At 42.7% G+C, this 19,926-nt stretch overlaps 1 protein-coding gene across 1 annotated transcript in view; it reads left to right on the top strand.

Annotated features, from left to right (window-relative positions):
• LOC137541035 (mast cell protease 1A-like) overlaps positions 1–19,926 on the top strand; it is a 54,775-nt gene that overhangs the window by 2,680 nt on the left and 32,169 nt on the right. Inside the window, exons 2-5 of the mRNA XM_068262208.1 lie at positions 8,261–8,352; positions 8,697–8,749; positions 14,440–14,584; positions 17,838–18,107. Of these exons, the coding sequence (XP_068118309.1) occupies positions 8,261–8,352; positions 8,697–8,749; positions 14,440–14,584; positions 17,838–18,107 (560 nt within the window). The remainder of the gene's footprint in view (positions 1–8,260; positions 8,353–8,696; positions 8,750–14,439; positions 14,585–17,837; positions 18,108–19,926) is intronic.

The following is a 19,926-nucleotide window of genomic DNA, read 5'->3' as shown; positions in this document are numbered from 1 at the left end:
ACACACACACACACACACACACACACACACACACACACACACACCAGGTAGTGATTACCACACACACACACACACGCCACACACTTCTTGGCTTGAGGCACCCGCATGCTGTGTGAACCTGGGGGGGCCTGCAAGAAACAAAAAAATCGGATGCCAAAATGGTCATATATACCATCATGTCTAAGTAGGCTGGTCTGCCATTTCCATCCACTTGGGTATGTTCTGGGAAATCAGTGAGTCAATCGATCACTCAGGAGAGTGCCCACAGATACCGTAACGAACACCAAGCCCAAATAACAAATACTTAAATTAACAAGGTGAAGTCCCTGCACAGTAGGAGCATAACAATAGCCCCTATGACCCTTGCCATCACAGGGGGCTAAGGTGGCCTGGACCAAAGGTGCAGAGTAACACAGCAGCAAAGCTTCGTAATTTACTTCATTCGCTGAGTCCACCACACTCCTCTTCAATGCTGCCATGCAGTCTATCACCTTGCAGCTTCCGTCACATGACATGCAATGTCGGGAGCCACAAGGTGATTGGTAGCATGGTGGCTACACTGAAGAGGAGTGAGGGGGAAATCGGGGGGGGGGGGGGGAGTTCAGGAGCTGCAGATACACAGGTGAGGGAATGAGGGCAGCGCACACAAGGCACATCGTTGTGGGGGGGGGGGGGCCTGGCCAGCTGAATCTTGGTGGAGGCCCAGCATATTTAAAGGGGCACTATGGCAAAAAATTGTAAAATTTAAAATGTGTGCAAACTTAAACAAATAAGAAGTATGTTTTTTCCAGAGTAAAATGAGCCATAAATTGCTGACAGCCATGTGACATGTGACAGCCTGTTTCAGACTTTTGGTCCTCATCTGTACATGGCAAGGATTGACATGGCTGTATGAGATAGGGCTTGGACCAGTACAACAGAGTAACCAAGCAGCTCAGGGTGACCCAAACCATTCGGAATGTACAGGGGGATAAAAGGGACCAAAAAGACCTTCTACTAACATAATCAAAGCTTGGTGTAATTTGCCTTCTTAAAACAGAAGAAAATTTGCAGTAATTCAGCTATAAGTGAAAATTTGTGGTTACCACAATGCACCACTTACTAAATATGCAAATTATTCCTTTACACCCATGATAAGTTAAGCATGCCTATAGCTTTAAGTTTTACACAGTCATATCAAACCCACATGTGCCAGCCTATTTCAGACATTTGGTCCTCATCAGTACATAGCAGGGATTGATAAGGCTGTATGATATAGGGCTTGGACCAGTACAACAGACTAACCAAGCAGCTCAGGGTGACCCAAACTACTAAGAATGTATAGGAGGATAAAAAAGAGACCAAAAAGCCCTCCTACTAAAAAAAGCAAAGCTTGGTGTAATTTTCCTTCTTAAAACAGAAGCAAATCTGCAATAATTCAGCTATAAGTGAACATTTGTGGTTACCCACAATGCACTGCTACTGAATATGCAAATTATCCCTCTTTGCCCTTAGTTTGATATGACACTACTTTTTCTTCTTGCTTGGACCAGCCCCTTCTTCTTGCTTGGACCGGCCCTGGGGGCAGGGCGCTACTTCTTCTTCTTGCTTGAAGGTTGAGGCACTTACTCTATTATATATATAGATAGTTAAATGACGCCAGAACTTAGAGGGATATGGTGGCTGCCATATTTGTAAAACTATACCAGTTGCCTGGCACTCCTGCTGATCTCTTTGGCTGCAGTAATGTCTGAATCACACACCTGAAACAAGCATGCAGCTATTCCAGTCAGATTTCAGTCAGAAACACCTGACCTACATGCTTGTTCAAGGTTTATGGCTAAGAGAGTACTAAGCTACATACACACATGCGATAACCATCATCTGAAGTGGCCGATAACACAGTATCAGTCACCGATCGTTATGTGTGCACAGAAGCCGCCAATCGATATTGCTCGGGTATCAGCATTGTCAAAAATTTGTCCTGTCGGATTCTTAACAACCTGCATGCCGGAGCATGACTATTCCCAATGCATTTTTCAAAACTCTGCCGACTGATTGAAGCTACTCTGTCGTCCACAGATCGTTTTCATTCCACCCCTCTCCATAGCAACACAACACATCACTAGCCTCCAGGCTAGGGATGTGTCTGTATAACATTGTTCCACAAACTGTCGCCCGAGCAGTGGCGTAGCTAAGGAGCTGTGGGCTCTAATGCAAGTTTTACCATGGGGCCCCCCAAGCACTCTATACATAACAATTGATACGCCGCACCAAAACCTGCCAATGGGATGGCAACTACAGTGTCAGAGGTGTAAGAATGGGATGGGGAACAGTTTGTTAATGATTACCACTATTCAAAGTATCTATAGAAGTGATTATTATGAGCACAGGACCAATAGAGAGGTAATACTAAAGTTGAGAGAGGGCCCTATGGGGCCCCTCTGGCCTAAGGGCCCCAATGCGGTCGCTACCTCTGCACCCCCTATTGCTACGCCGTTGCATCTGAGGTATCATTCCTCGATCCCCAATGAGGGACATTTCTCACGTGTGTACTTAGCTTTAGAAACAGATGATCAGCAGGACAGCCAGCCAATCTGTATTGTTTAAAAGGCAATAAATATGTTAGCCTCCATATTACTCTCAGTTGTAATTTAAGCAGACTTAAATTTAAGAAAGTTGTCCCTCTCTTTATTACTAGATGGTGTTTAAAACATCACACTTCAGACTTAGATTGGTTATAAAGGCACAACCACACTGCACTAAGCATTGCAGCTGTGGTCACTTCAAGCACAATTCCGTTGTGTCTAAAATTATAATCAGCATGAGGCTTCTATTTACTCTACAGCTATTGACAGAGTTTCTGCTTCTCCAACTAGATGAACGTAAGTTTATATGCAGCACATCTGGCTACCTATACTGGGAAAAACTGTGGTATTGAGGACACATCTCACACCTAAACTGGGGGGCTGCTTAATATTGGAGGAACATTTGACTGCCTATAGGAGTGGCAAGGGGGGTGGAATGCTTCCCATACTGGGGGCCCACCTAATACTGGAGGCACATCTGCCCTCTTTACTGAGGGGAGTTATCTAATACTAAAGAACAGCTGGCTTTCTATAATTGGGGCAGGAAATCTGCTACATATACTGGGGGCATATCTGCTATCTATACTAAGGAGGAACTACCTAATACTTGGGAACAGCTGGCTACCTATACTAGGGGAAGGGCATCTGCTACCTATACTGGGGGCCTACCTAGTACTGGAAGCACATCTGGCTACCTATATTGGGGGCACATCTGCTATCTATACCAAGGTCGCTGCCTAATATTGGGGCACATCGGGCTACCTATGCTAGCAGCATCTGCTACCTATACTGGGGGCCTACCTAATACTGGGGCACATCTAGCTAGATAGAAACAATTGTGGTGAAGAGATGTAGAGGCCAACATGAGGTGCTTTAGGGATACCTCTGTACGTACCAGATTGAAGAAAATTATTTTCCAAGGGCTCAGACGCAGAATGCTTGCGGCGTCTGGCCGATCTGCGCATGCGCTGATTGGCCCTGACTGGAGGATTTTTCGGGGCTAGTTATGGGTGAAGGAAAAGGAGACTAAGTGAGGACGAAGAGGGAGCGATCAGGCCGGAGGGGGCTGGAGGAAGCCTCGGGTATGTATACATTTTTGAAGTGGTCCCATTATGAAAATTGTCCCCTCTCTATTTCTAGATAAAGGTGTTTGGTAAAAACATCACACCTCACACTTTGAGTGGTTATAACCACACTGCACTAAGCACTTACTGTTGTGGTCAACAACAACAACAGTTCAGTTGTGTCTAAAATTATAATCAGCATGATGCTTCTATTCACTGTACAACTATTAACAGAGTTTCTGCTTCTCCAACTAGATGGACGTACTGTATATATTCAGCTTCAGCTTTTATTTGCTGTATGGTGTTGATTAACAGGGGTTTACATAACAAATATATTCTAAGACTAAACCTGTGAAAAAGTGGAGAATTTGAAGTGAGACTGATGTGAAAAAAAACTCATGATAGAATGAATTGTATGTGTGGTACGGATAATTCATAGAACATTAGTAGCAAAGAAAAGAGTCTCATATTATTTTCAGTTATATAGCTCTTTTTTATAACATTGCATCATTCTCCAATATTTGCAGTTTACAAATTACAATCTGTATTTTAAACTATGACGTAGAGTTAATGACCCTTCGATCTTTCCTGCAAAACCTTAAACAAACAAGAAACAGTGAGAGACAGAGGGCCATATGCAATTAACGTTTTCTCCTGCGTTTTCTCCTAGGTGATATTTTTAAACTTGTCAATAAAATGCCTTTTAATCCGCCAGAAAGCAAGAGAATACTCAAAATAATTTTGATAGCACTTTTTCATTTACTTTTTGGTACTTTTTAGTTGAAAAATGCTGGAAAGTTATTTTAAATAGAAGATGAAAATGTATCTCCTGGGAGAAAACTCAGGTGAAAAAGTGAATTGCATATGGCCCATAATGAGATAAGTGCTTCAGAAAACAGAACTGTAGCTGACCCAGTGGGCCGGAGAGCTCAGAGAAGCTCTTTTGCATATATTACAACTGAAGTTTCTTAAAGACACACTGAAGCGAGAATAAATCTCGCTTCTTGTCTCATAGTCAGCAGGGACATGTGTGCCCCTGCTAAAATGCCGCTATCTTGCGGCTAAACAAGGGTCCCTGACCCCCCAATCCCCCCTTCCCCCCTGCAAAATCTACGACCAACTTAGTCGTAGATTTTGCTGCTCTTGAGGCAGGGCTAACAGCTGCAGGCCTGCCTCTTAGCGCCGTTTATCAGCGGCGCATCGCCGCCTCTCCCCCGCCCCTCTCAGCGAAGGAAGACTGAGAGGGGTGGGGGAGAGGCCGAGATACGCGCTGACAGACGTGCGTGAGGCAGGGCTGCGGCGGTTAGCCCTGCCTCAATCTGGAAGAGGGGATGCGCTGCTCGGAGGGGATTTCGGGGGGTAAGGGACCCCCGTTTAGCCGCGGGATAGCGGCGTTTTAGCAGGGGCACACATGCCCCTGCTGACTATGAGGTCTGAAGCGAGATTTATTCTCGCTTCAGACTCTCTTTAACTCTTCCTGTATTGGAAACAATATTAGACTCATATCTGTGCTCCTAATGTTTTATTTCTTAGCTGTACCACACATACAAATCATTATATCATGAATTTATTTTCACTTCAGATTCCCTTTAATTTGGGGTTAAATGTTGATTTAATGTTTGAAATTGTTTTATATGAACTGATATCCTGGACTCGAAAATGTTTGCAGTGCATCATTTACGTATGATGTAAAATATAATTAATGCAATGAAGAAAAAACATAGCAACACCTGTTCAAACAAACTTTCTTTTTATTTCGTTATTTTGTATATATATACAATTTTTATTGCAGATATTTTTGACATATTTTAGACATAATTTAGACAGATTTTAGACATCAACAAGATAAGAAAAGAACATGACAACCATTCAGTGATGATATTACAAATGCATTCAATTAGTAATACTGAAACCTACAACATTCAGATTGAGAATGAAAAAATACAATTCTTGTCCGAAACAAAGATACAAACAAAATATACTGGAGCCGTGCAGAAGGTATGCTAATCATCAAATCAATTGGCCAAGCCACCATATGCTTAAAGTGAAAGGGATATAGAGACTACCATACTTATTTTATTTTAAACAATGCATATGGCCTGGCTGTCCTGCTGAGCCTCTGCCTCTTGCTTTTAGCCATAGACCCTGAACAAGCATGCAGATCAGATGTTTCTAACTGAAGTCTGGCTGGATTCTCAGCATGCTTGTTTCAGGTGTGTGATACAGACCAATTCCATGGAAATCAGATTTACCACAACTTTGTAATTTTAGACCAATCACAGAACTTGGAAGCATTGGACCAATCCGAGAATGCAGAATTTTTCAACAAAAATTGAATTACCGCGGTAATTTTGGACCAATCACAAGATTACATTTTTCTTATTTCCGATTTTCCAATTTCCAAATTTTTCATCATTTTTGCAATCTCTGATATAAATATGACAAATAAAATCCTCCTCGGAAATCGGAAAAGCAGAAAACAGAAAATCAGAAATCGGAAGAATTGAAAATTGGCATTGGTGAAAATCGGAATTTCTGTGGAATCTCAAATGGGCATTTCCGACCATCCCTTCTCTGCAATTGAAAAGTACCAAAAAGTAGGTGGAAAAGTACTATCAAAATTATTCTGAGTTTTTTTTCGTTTGCTGGTGGCTTGAAAATAATTTTATTTCTAAATTGCTAATATCAGTTACAAGAAAACTTAGGAGAAAAAGTGAACTGGATCGGGCCCACTGGGAGCATGCAAACAAACTACTCAGTGGCGTAGTAATAGGTAGTGCAGAGGTAGCTACCGCATCGGGGCCCTTGGGCTGGAGGGGCCTCGAAGGGCCCACGCCTCAAACACAGTATTAGCTCTTTATTGGTCCTGTGCTGATAATATCCACTTCCATAGTTGATTTAAATAGTAGTGATCATTAACACACAGTTTCCCATTCCCTTCTTGCACCTCTGACACTGTGGTTGTACTTGATTGGTTTTGGTGTTGTTGTATCAATTGTTATCTATAGCGTGCTTTGGGGGCCCAAATTCTTAACTTGCACTGTCTGGGGCCCACGACTTCTTAGCTACGCCACTGATACTTCCTGACTCCCAGGCCTAAAAGATACAGATGCTAATAGTCCATAAATATAAAATACTTGTGCTATACAACTATATACACATACCAGAACCCAACATGTTTCATCTGTTAGATGTGGGTTTGTCAGGGATGTAGTGCAGGGAGTATATAAAGAGAAAAACACACAGAGCTGGACTAATGTGACATGCAAGACTAATTTCTGAGCAGATTTTTATTGTTTTATTCATTTATTTATTTATTGTTTTATATTGCCGTTAGAGCCTTTTTATCAATTGCATTGATAATGTTAAGTGATTGATTTTGTTGATTGATTTCATTTATCGATCGATTTCTGAGCAGATTTTTAATTATTGATAGTAAAATGTATGTTTTATATTGCCATTAGAGCATTTTTATCAATTGAATTGATAATGTTATATTATTGATTTTGTTGATTGATGTGGACTGTATTTCATTTCCCTCACAACACCCAATAATTGAAAATTGTCTCAAAATAATTATTTCTTTGCCACAAGGAGGCAATAAAGAGTCAGTTATACTCAATTTCAAATACCAACAGTACAATTCAAATAATCTTCACTGCAAACGCCACATTGTACAGTACAAATGTATAATGTCTGCCAATCAATGTGATGTGATTGTATCAATTAAAACCAATTGTTGTGGATGAAATAGTCAGTTCCTCAGAATGAAACATCAAGATATCTGTACAGATGTGTGTCAGAGAGAAGCCTGTGGGGGGCTTGCGTCTTTGGGGCCCTCCAGGGCCGTTTTTATTAGCAGGAGGGGGGAGCAGTGGGCACACACAGTGGTGGGGTGCGGACCCGACTCCCCCACCACACCTAGGGTCCCCCTTTAAGTGCTCTCCCCCTCCAGAAATTGTGGCAAGCTTCTTCCAGCATGGTTACAGACACGTCTGTTCTGGTGCATAAAGAGGGGAATCCCCAGTTAAAGGGGATTATATCAATTTAAAGCATGGGAATTATTATTATTATTTTTTAGTATTTATATAGCGCCGACATATTACGCAGCGCTGTACAGTGTATATATATATATATAGCTTGTCACTAACTGTCCCTCAAAGGAGCTCACAATCTAATCCCAAGTTTCAATCAAACCCATTTCTTAGTAGAGAAATATATATATATTTACATAGAAAGTGGAACAACATCCTGAAAGAGGGACAAATGAGGAGGAAAGAGGGACAGAGGGACAGGGCTCCCAAAGAGGGACTGTCCCTCCAAAAGAGGGACAGTTGGGAGCTATGCAGGTGTCAGCACGCAATGGGTGCAAATGAATCTGTCCATTGGGATGGCAGGATCCAGTTCTTTAAACAGGGCCGCGGCAGTGGTGGTTCTGAGAAGGGGACACACACAATGTTAATTTAGTCTCTTTATATACCAGGGAAATAGAAGTAGTTACTTCTCCAGTGCTGAAACACCCCTAACACATGTGGCACATTCCAAATGCCTCTAGTAGCCATTTGTTTTTTAGGTTTTGTTTTGTTTTTCATTTAAAAAAATATATTCTCTTATTTTTTGATTTTCTAGAAGCTTGTATGGATATTGTTGATGGAAAGGAGGCAAGACCCCATTCACGCCCATATATGGTAGTTATAAAAAATAAAGATGAAAAACATACTGTTACCTACATTTCTGGAATACTGATCAAGCCTCAATGGGCTTGATTCACAAAGCGGTGCTAACTGTTAGCACGCCTGTGAAAACCCCCTTAGCACGTCTAAACCAGCTTTTCACGCATAAAACTTTACGCGCGTAAAACTTTACGCGCACACTGCACAGAGCGCAGGGCGCACCGCACGAAGTGCCCATTAAAGCCTATGGGACTTAGCGCGCATAAAACTTTGCGCGCGTAAAACTTTGCGCGCGCAAAGTTAGCGCGTGATCTGATTGAGAAATCCGGTGCTAACCTACTTAGCACCCTGGTTAGCACGTCTAAAGACTTTAGACGTGCTAAGTAGGTTAGCACCGCTTTGTGAATCAAGCCCAATGGGTGTTAACTGCAGCACATTGTCCTGTGTAAGTACATCTGCTTTCAAACTTTAGTAAGCAACAGCGGAGTCCTTGTTTGTTAGAGTCAGTCTGGAGTGCTAAAGCTAACTTGGAAACAGACTAGTGATATTTGTGGTAAGGCATCAGAGTAGGCAACGATGCGCCTTCTGTTTAAAAAAAAGGGCTCGCTTGATCTCCAGATCCCGCAAGTAGCTGAACTTCCATGCATGGAATTACAGCAACATCCCTTACTTCATCATCTGTAGCCAAGGCTGGTTCTAGACGTTTTGCTGCCTGAGGCACACCTGTGAGGAAGTGCATCCACCAGATTTGGAATGATTGCACAGCACCCGAAACATTTTCAGCCTCAGTATAGGTAGGTAGATAGACAGGTACAGGTGCTCCCTGTATAGGGTAGCCAGATATAGTTGCCCCAGTATAGGTAGCCAGTATAGTTGCCCCAGTATAGGTAGCTAGTATAGTTGCCCCCAATATAGGTAGTATAGTTGCCCCAGTATAGATAGTATAGTTGCCCCAGTATAGGTATTATGGTTGCCCCCAGCACAGGTAGTATAGTTGCCCCAGTATAGATAGTATAATTGCCACAATGTAAGTATTATGGTTGCCCCCAGCACAGGTAGTATAGTTGCCCCAGTATAGATAGTATAATTGCCACAATGTAGGTATTATGGTTGCCCCCAGTACAGGTAGTATAGTTGCCCCAGTATAGATAGTATAATTGCCACAATGTAGGTATTATGGTTGCCCCCAGCACAGGTAGTATAGTTGCCCCAGTATAGATAGTATAATTGCCACAATGTAGGTATTATGGTTGCCCCCAGTACAGGTAGTATAGTTGCCCCAGTATAGATAGTATAATTGCCACAATGTAGGTATTATGGTTGCCCCCAGCACAGGTAGTATAGTTGCCCCAGTATAGATAGTATAATTGCCACAATGTAGGTATTATGGTTGCCCCCAGCACAGGTAGTATACCGTCTTTCCCCTAAAGTAAAACATGCTCTAATTATAAGACCTAGCTGAAATTTCATTCATTCATTTAATATAAGGCATCCTCCAAATATAAGATCTAGCCCCAAACCCACATTACATCCCCAGCCGCATGTCTGTCCCAACTCCTAGCCTGTGTCTCCGCTCCCCTGTTTTAAGTGCCCCCCATGTGGCCGCTCTGTCCCGCCCCCTGTCTGTGTCCCCCGCTAACATGCACGGGGAGCGGGGGACACAGACAGGGGACAGAGAGGCCACATGGGGGGCACTTAAAACAGGGGAGCGGAGACACAGGCTACAAGGTGGAACAGAGCTGCCACATGTCAGAAGGGGGGCAACACTTAATGCAGGGGGAGCAGAGAGACAGGCTAGGAGGCTGGACAGAATGTCCACACAGGCAGCCAGCGTGGGGACACATCGTGCAGTGCCGATCAGGCACTTGTCATGTCATCCTTGCACACAGCAGGTTTATCAACTGTGTGCAGGGATGACATGACAGGTGCCTGATCGACACTGTGAAATTACAATGAGCAGCAAGCAGAGGCGGCCAGCATGGGTCATATCATGCAGTGCCCATATAAGACATCCCCTGAAAATAAGCCCTAGCACACTTCTTGGAGCAAAAATTAATATAAGACAGTGTCTTATTTTCGGGGAAACACAGTAGTTGTCCCAGTAGTATAGGTAGCTGTTATAGTTGCCAAAGTATAGGTAGTATATTTGTCACAGTATAGGTAGCTAATATAGCTGCCCCAGGTAGTAAAGTTGCCCCAGTATAGATTGTATAGTTGCCCCAATATAGGTAATATAGTTGCCCCCAGTACAGGTAGTATAATCGTCTGAGTAGTATAGGTAGCTTGTATAGTTTTCCCAGTATAGTCAGTATAGTTGCCCCATTATAGATAGTATAATTGCCCCAATATAGGTATTATTGTTGACCCCAGGACAGGTAGTATAGTTGCCCCAGTAGTATAGGTAACTAGTATAGTTTTCTCATTATATGTAGTATAGTTGCCCCACAGTAGTTAGGTAGCTAGTATAGTTGCCCCAGTATAGGTTAGTTGCCCCCAGTACAGGTAATGTAGTTGCCCCAGTAGTATAGGTAGCTAGTATAGTTGCTCCAGTATAGGTAGTATAGTTGCCCCCAGTATAGGTAGTGTAGTTGCCCCAGTAGTATAGGTAGCTAGTATAGTTGCTCCAGTATAGGTAGTATAGTTGCCCCCAGTATAGGTAGTGTAGTTGCCCCAGTAGTATAGGTAGCTAGTATAGTTGCTCCAGTATAGGTAGTATAGTTGCCCCCAGTATAGGTAGTGTAGTTGCCCCAGTAGTATAGGTAGCTAGTATAGTTGCTCCAGTATAGGTAGTATAGTTGCCCCCAGTATAGGTAGTGTAGTTGCCCCAGTAGTATAGGTAGCTAGTATAGTTGCTCCAGTATAGGTAGTATAGTTGCCCCCAGTATAGGTAGTGTAGTTGCCCCAGTAGTATAGGTAGCTAGTATAGTTGCCCCAGTATAGGTAGTATAGTTGCCCCGAGTTCCTGCTGTAATTACTTCCTGTATATGCGCACTGCTATGAGAGCCTCTGTTCTGCCACATCATGCGGTGGGTCGCTCTGATATGAGTTCTGCAGTGTAGCAGCAGTGAGCGATGGAATGAAGAGGATGGGGACTTTAGAGGAAGCAGCAGCCGAGAAGGTAATGCGATCAGCAGCTGCAGGTAGGGTGGGAGGGAGGCGGGCGAGATGCTGCTCCTGCGCCACATGCCGCCTGAGGCAAATGCCTCACTTTGTGTCATGGACAGGACAGCGCTGTCAGTAGCAGACCTACCATGAAGCCACAAAATCTAGGGGGCAACGTTTGTACAAACAGTTTGGGCCACGTGGCGCCTGCATCCTCTCCACTTTTCTGCCTGCCTTCCAGGCACACACACTACCCTCCTCACCCGCGCTTTCCTGAATCACCATCCTCATTTGACCGATGGCAACTGCCAGGACCAAGCAGGCGGTCAATCACAGCTGGCCAGTGCTCCTTTTGCTAACTGGTGTTTATGGTCTCCCAGCAACCCCGTCTGATTGGTCGAATGCCAATGGCCATGGTGAGCCCTTGCCAGTGATGGGGCTTATATGGGGTGTATACTTGATATGAGGTACACATGATGCAAGGTGTACATCTCTCTCTCTCTCTCTCTTTATATATATATATATATATATATATATATATATATATATATATATATATATATATATATATATATATATATATATATATCAGCATTTCAAGGGGGGGGGCAGGTGCACCCTCCAAAGTTTGCTTCAGGTAGCAGAAACTCTAGATCCAGAGCCCTGTTCATCATTTGCAACATCTGCACCAGTCATGGACTATGGTGGGTTGGTGCTGTACAGGGCCCAGTTAAAACCACAGACTTTGTGACAGTGTTGCACAACTGCCTATTAGGGTACAGGAGTCCCCAGGAGATCATGAGGTCATGATATAGGAGAGATAATGGTACTTCCATCAATATATTCTGAATACAAACACCAATGTATTGCAGGTAACTTATCTATTAATCATTACAAATATATTTCCACTGCAGTTGCACAACCAGTAAATATACACAATTAAAGTGATTGCCCATTACAGCTTATTACAGTCTTTAATTGCACTGCTATAGTAAATTTAAAAACACATTAAAACATGTCCTGCAGGAAGAGGAGCTTATATTCCACCTTTAACCTTGCAAATATCAATATATATTGTAAAAATGTCACTTCAGTGATTGCCTAAATCAGTGAACTGCAAACTTGGCTGGCCTAAATCACCATCACCAACACATCACCAACACATCTGCTGGCATTTGATTTACTTGCTAAGCCATGCAGAGCCGCCCATAGGGCATTACAGAGGAGAGGGGTGTATGGGGCGCCAGGGATTCTGGGGCCCAGCCAGGGGGCCCTATCATGAAGCAAAGTGAAGCACATGAAGGCAATTATTATCAGACACTTGACCAGAGCTGCAAGTTCTGAGGAGGATGCTTGCTGGTATAACATACCTCCCAACTTTTTGAGATGAGAGAAAGGGGCACTTAAGCCACGCCCCATGACACACCCCTGGCCACGCCCCACCACACCCCTAATCACACATACCATAAAGATTTCATAAGAAAAATATGTTGTTTTATAATTCAAACCACACTGGTCCTTTCTATCCTGGTTTATTGTCCTTCATATTAACATTTTAAAATTAGTAATATATCAATTTCTAGGATGGGAATAAAGTCAATCGAACACATTTTTAGTATAGAAATATATATATTTATATAGACAGAGGGACAAAGTCCTGAAAGAGGGACAAATAAGGAGGAAAGAGGCACAGAGGGACAGGGCTCCCAAAAAGGGACTGTCCCTCCGAAAGAGGGACAGTTGGGAGCTATGGCTATAATATAGATTCTGAATGTCATTCAATAGTAGCTGTCTCTCACAGCTGTGTCATTGTCATATTTCCAAATGGTATGCTGGAATATAAGTTCTGGACAATCTTCTTATCAAGAGAATCCAGGACTGAAGAGTTGAGACTTGCAGGTTAATAGTCATTAGCAAGCAGTAAGTGCATCTTATTTTTGCTGTCCTGCAGTACAATATGGCTATCATTCATAAAGCATTTCCGCATGCGGAAATGCTTAAAACAGCTGACTTTACCGACCACTCGGCAAAGTCAGCATTCATAAAGCCTCTTTCCGCATGGAAAAATGACACTACCGAGCAGAGTGATAAATCACCGCCTTGTGCGGTGATTATCGGTACAAATGTAGCAAAATGTTCATTCATGAAGATCACCGCAAGCGGTGTGAGGTCGGAAAGTTCCGCTCCCTCTGATGTAGCGATATCAATGTAAATGAATGGAGACACACAGACCTCCCAGGCAGCTGCAGCAGAGCGGAACACGGAGAAATGTATCAACTCGGCAGCTGCCGTGTCTCCGCAAGCCTACCGCCTGCCTACCGCCAGCTTAGCTCGGGGAATCTCCGCACTGCTTCCGTACACGGATACATCTTTATGAATGCCCACCCAGAAGTCTAAAAATCCGCCAGCGGTGTTTTCCCGCACTGATTCTCTTTACCGACAGCCTGTTCATGAATGATAGCCTATGTGCAGTAAATAATAATAATAATATATCACAGTCTCAAGTTCCATTCTCTAAAGTGAACATTGTTCATTCTTGGTTGATTTCATTTCATATTTCAAAAAGTACACAAACAGTGCCACAGGAATGAAAAAAAACTGTAATTTTCATAGGCCTGATTGGATTTCTGAATTGATTATAACCAAAAGCAACAGCCTTAAGCCCTGAAAAAAAATAACTTCTCTTTGCCATTTCTTCAGGATCACCTTCCTGTTTACTTAGATTAGTGACTGTCTTAATGCTGGATCCACACGGTGCCTTCGCGCACTCGATTTCCCGCTCGAATACCGTCGATTCCCGTCGATTCGTTTATTTCCAACATGTCCGATTTGGATTTCGTTGGATTGTTAGGTCGATTCGCATGCAAAGTATGCCAAATCGACCTAACGATCCATCGAAATCCAAATCGGACATGTTGGAAATAAACTAATCGCTGGGAATCGAGCGGGAAATCGAGTGCGCGAACGCACCGTGTGGATCCAGCATAACTACCCAACTAACTAACATAATTTTTGTGTTCCTTTTTGTCCCAGAAATGAAACCTCTGCACGGATTCAGCTTGGAGCCCATAACAAATATGACGAAGAAAAAGGAAAGCAGAAAAGGAGAGTGGCTTTCAAAATCTCACATGAGCTTTTCACAGAAGAAACCTTTAACTATGACGTTCAGCTTTTAAAGGTAGTTACAATGCGTTGCTGTTTGATGACGGGGACAATAACATATATCTCTAGCAGTAGTAATACCATTGATAAAGGGATACAATGAATTCAGCTAGGAGTAGGGATGGTTCCGATTCCACGGAAATTCCGATATCCGGTTTTCCATTTTTATGATTTACGATTTTCTGCATTTTTGATTTTCTCTTGTTTGATTTTCTGATTTTTAAAACTTACAATTTTTCAAGCGGTATTTTATTAGTCTTTTCTTGCCTCAAAGAATGCAAAAATGCAAAAGAAAAAAAAAATGGAAATTGGAAAAATAGAAAATCAGAAAAACGGTAATCGGTGATTGGTCTAAAATTAAAATTTTGCATAAAAAGTCGGCATTCTCTGATTGTTCCAATTCTTCCGAGTTCTGTGATCGGGCTAAAATTACCAAGTTGCGATAAATCAAATTTCCCCGGGATTCTGTTTTCCGATTTCCAAATTCCAATTGGAAATGCGGATTTCCAATCACATACGCGGACAAACTTTTGCTGCCTTCATTTTTCTGCCCCTTACACATAGTTTATTGGGCATTAAATTTATTTATTACCTAATTTCATTTAAATGAATGTATCCACACCCCCAGTGCCTAGGCATACTGAGTTCCATGCTGCAAGTGCTCATGGGAGCTCGGCCTGGGAAGCAGGAGGCTTTTGCTGAAGCATGCACTAGATTTCAGAGGCAAGGGGGCTGAGAGGGGAGGAGAGAGGAGGAGAGGGGAGTTTACACAGGCTGAGGGGTGGAGATGCAGAGCAGCTTGCCTGTGTAATGATGACAAGCAGAATATGGCTATCATATACTGTTGAAGCTGCTTGCAGATAGATTTGCTGTGTAAACAATCTAAACTTTAGATAAGAAATATAGACAAGTTACTTGCTATAGTTAGTTTTTCATCTCGGATCCGCTTTAATCTGAATACCATCAAACACCATTGAAGTGTGTGACTGTGTGTGTGTGTGTGTGTGTGCTGGGGGGGGGGGGGGGGGGGGGTGGTATTCTTTTAGCATACAAATAGACAAACCGAGAGCCCAATATAGTGTAGTAGGTATTAACCCAGATGGATAGAAATGATAGGTAAGTATTATACTTACAAACACGGATTACCGCTGAGGCAACCACTGTATAGGCAGGTGGGGAGTATAAACCTGTCCCCACTCAGGATTAAGATGTCGCTCTCTGTGATAGAAGAAAGGAGGGTATATCACCCATCCACCAAGGGTGGTTCACTGGATGAATCGATGTCCAGAGGCGCCAGTAGGATAAAAGATACTAAAAGGCTTAAAACATCTAGGTGGTGGTGGTGGACCGACCAACCCAAAAGGGACACGATGCTGTCAGTTCAAGTCAACGACAATTTATTTACATACTCCAATAAACACTGCGACGCGTTTCACGGGCATAGAAACCCGCTTCTTCAGGCATTAAACAATAGGAGTATCTCACAGTACTAGGTCCTGATAGGGCTTGGCACCTCTGTATCAAAGTATGTAAATAAATTGTCGTTGACTTGAACTGACAGCATCGTGTCCCTTTGGGGTTGGTCGGTCCACCACCACCACCTAGATGTTTTAAGCCTTTTAGTATCTTTTATCCTACTGGCGCCTCTGGACAGCGATTCATTCTTTTAGCATGTTTTGATCTCTGTAGAGCAGATAATGCAGCCAAATGCAAGTAAATGGCATGGTAAGCCCACCAAATGTCTGAGTAATTTTGCTATATTTTTCTTTAAAAAAAAAAAAGGTGAAAGGGGGACGTATGTTTGCATAACCGTATACATTGTGCGCCTAAAAAAAACAAAGAAAAAAACATATTATTAAATTTTCACATGGTATCCCAACAATCATTTATTAAAGCGTAGATGGGGAAGGAACTTTTACAATCTTCATCAGCGTGGGAGAGGTGGGGAGAGGCAAGGCTGACCAATCAGAGCTGGGTAAGGGGCATTCCTAACTCCAGAGCGGGTGCTTTGCAGCAGTACCTCTCCAGCAAGGGATGTTCCTGTTAGCTGCCAACAAGCTGCTTGGCACCCGTTTCGGGGGGGGGGGGGGGGGGAGCAGCGTGATCCTGGGGGAGCAGAGAGGAGCACGGGGGGCACAGCAGGAAACATGTCTCTGTGTCCCATCTGCCATCTGTGTCCCACTATTTAAGAACAGTTTAAAATGTGTCACAAACTGAAGCTGCAGCAACTAAATCTGTGTATAAACAGTGTTTATAGGGTAACTCACCGGTATGTATTTAACCGATTCCTGGCTGTGGTAATTGAAATCTATGCCCTGTTTATGGCCGCTTATTACTGCCAGGACGTAGATTTCACTACCTGCGCTGCACGAACCCAACACTACCACCTCCACTGCAGGCCACTCACTCCGCCGTGGCTATGACTGCAGAGCTCTGTGAGCCGGTCATGAGCCGATTTCATTGGCCTAAACCTGTGATTACTGTGAGCCATCAATAAGAAAAAAATACTTCTTTTGTTGTTTTGTTTAAACTTTTTTTGTTGGATATCATTCTGAATACAGGTTTACTTATAACTATTTATTCCATTTGGTAGAGGGTCAACAATGTGTGATTCAGATACTACTAACCAGAAAGATCAGCAGGACTGCCAGGTAACTGGCATTGTATGATATTATGATTTGTATGTGTAGTACAGCTAAGAAATAAAACATTAAGATCAGATACATCAGTCTAATTGTTTCCAGTACAGGAAGAGTTAAGAAACTCCAGTTGTTATCTCTATGCAAAAAAGCCATTATCTCTACGACTTTCAAAGTCGTGGAGAGGGCTGTTTTCTGACTTTTATTATCTCAACTGTTAGGTAACTATTTACTTTTCCTCTGGCAGAGGAGAGGTCATTAGTTCACAGACTGCTCTGAAAGAATCATTTTGAATACTGAGTGTTGTGTAATCTGCACATATTAGAGAATGATGCAATGTTACAAAACACACTATATACCTGAAAATAAAAATATGAGAATATTTTCTTTGCTGCTAATCTTCTAGTAATTATTCATAGTACACAACCAATTCACTATATCATATATTTTTTTCGCTTCAGTGTCTCTTTAAAAGGAAATAAATATGGCAGCCTCCATATGGCATTTCACTTTGGGTTCCTTTTGAAACACAAAAAAGCACTGAGGTGATTAGCAATAGCAATGGCTGATGCATTTCATCTAAAGAAGTCTTCAAGTCATGAATGCTCAAGTCATTTTTTTTCCTTCCAGCTAAAACTACCGGCAAATCTCACAGACACTGTGAAGCTGCTGCCATTGCCTGACACCTGTGAAGAGCCGGTTGGTGGAACTGTCTGTGAGGTTGCTGGATGGGGTGCCACATCAAACTACAATTCTAAGACATCTGCAAATCTAATGGAAACAAATGTGACCATAATGGACCGAAAGACTTGTCAGACGATATGGGGGAAAAAAGGCCAAAGTAGGATATCTAGAAACATGATTTGTACCGTTGATAGTCAAACAGGAACACCTTGCAAGGTACATTAAATAACTCAAGGAAATACATTTGGAATTGCCTACTTTTCCAAAAATCATGAAGCAGTTTTACTGCTCTCCACATTGTTCACCATTCTCAGGGTCCCACTGTAGCCTTCTGAATTTTGGCAACTTCATTGTTGTATATGGCATGCTGGGGGGTGGTCCAGGACTGTCAGGCTGTGTTAAACATATTTTATGGAAGTGGGGGGATTCAGAAAGAGAGATTCAAAAGAGTTACAGGGCAGAGGAGGAGTAATGTCAATATGATGGGGTGGAATCAATAAGAAAAGAAAATGTATAGCAGGTAAGTATGTGCTTGATCATGCTGACCACCTCCACTGGCAATGTCCTTTTACAAAACCAATGTGTATTTCAAAGTGATACCGAAGTGACTTGGAGAAAAAAGTTAGATATCTATGGAAAGGGATGGCTTTGGATCTCATAGAGCCTTCCCAGTCCTCTCTCAGTCTCCTCATTGGGAAGGCCCTAGACCTCATAGAGTCCTCTTGATCTTCTCTCATTCCCCTCATTGGGAGGGCCTTGGACCTCATAGAGTCCTCCTGATCTTCTCTCATTCTCCTGATTGGGAGGGCCCTGGACCTCATAGAGTCCTCCTAATCCTCTCTCAGTCCCCTCTTTCCAACACTTATACCTACAGAGAGGGAAGGTCCTGGATCTCATAAAGCCTTCCCTGTCCTCTCTCCTTCCCCTCATTTCAGCAGTTATACCTACGGAGAGGGAAGGCTCTGGATTTCATAGAGCCTTTTCAATCCTCTCTCAGTCCCCTCATTCCAGTGCTTACACCTATAGAGAGGGAAGGCTCTAGATCTCATAGAGCCTTCCCGATCCTCTCTCAGTCCCCTCATCCCTGTTAAAGTTATTTGAACAACTGGTTGAATATGCCTTTGGGGAACCTCAGAAGGTTTCAAAAGCACTAAGTGCTTTTGTTGTTTTTTCTTTTTCGTTATGATGTCTGATAAAGAGTTTTTTTTATAATCATTCTAAACATCTAGTGATCTACACTTTTTCTACCTAGAAAACCTCTTTTAACTTTTTTTGGTGTTAACCCACTTTGGATGCTGGAGATATAAGTCAACCTTGTGTAAAAGTCAGCTCCAAAATTTTAATCTCTTAAGCTGAAATTTTTTATTAACTCACGTATAAGTCTACCCAGCTAAGTTAATGGCTCCAGTTGGGGACCAGGAGGGGTAAATGGCTGCACTTCATAAAGTATTGCAGCCATTAACCCCTTAAGTGCAGCCAATAACTACTCCAGGTCCCCAAGTGCATCAGTTGTACACTCCCCCTACGTAGTAAGCAATGCAGCCCAGCATCTTTCCCCCGACCTTTACTTGATCATTGTTGTGGCCAAGACTTTTAGACCTGTGTTTTCCTGGTATTTCCCTTACCAAGAAAGTGTCATTTACCACTGGGCAAATTAGTTCAAATGGGAGTGTCACTAATTACGCAGTGTGCTCCATGTTGAAGCCATTGGTAGGTAAACATGTCAGTGTCTCACAGGCAATGGATGCCTCTAAAACCTTCTTATATCAAATATAAGCTATACAAAAGTAGTGCTTTTCCAAGCAAAAGGGGATGATGGTGGGAGGTGGGTAATAAAGCATGCTGGATGCTGCGGCTCACTCTGCGAATATTGAGATAGAGGTGTGCCCCCACCCCCGTGGCTGTGAGTGCAAAATTTAGGTCTGATTCGAGAACAAGTCAAGCCCTATACATTTATTCAGTGAGTCAGATCTAAATATATAGACTAATGCTGGGCATACATGGCTCGATTTTGCCGCTCGATTCTCCTGCTTGA

The sequence above is a fragment of the Hyperolius riggenbachi genome, chromosome 1 (genome assembly GCF_040937935.1).
Source record: "Hyperolius riggenbachi isolate aHypRig1 chromosome 1, aHypRig1.pri, whole genome shotgun sequence".
Lineage (NCBI taxonomy): Eukaryota > Metazoa > Chordata > Amphibia > Anura > Hyperoliidae > Hyperolius > Hyperolius riggenbachi.
Note: the sequence above shows the minus strand (reverse complement) of the source record. Positions and strands in the feature narration are given on the sequence as shown.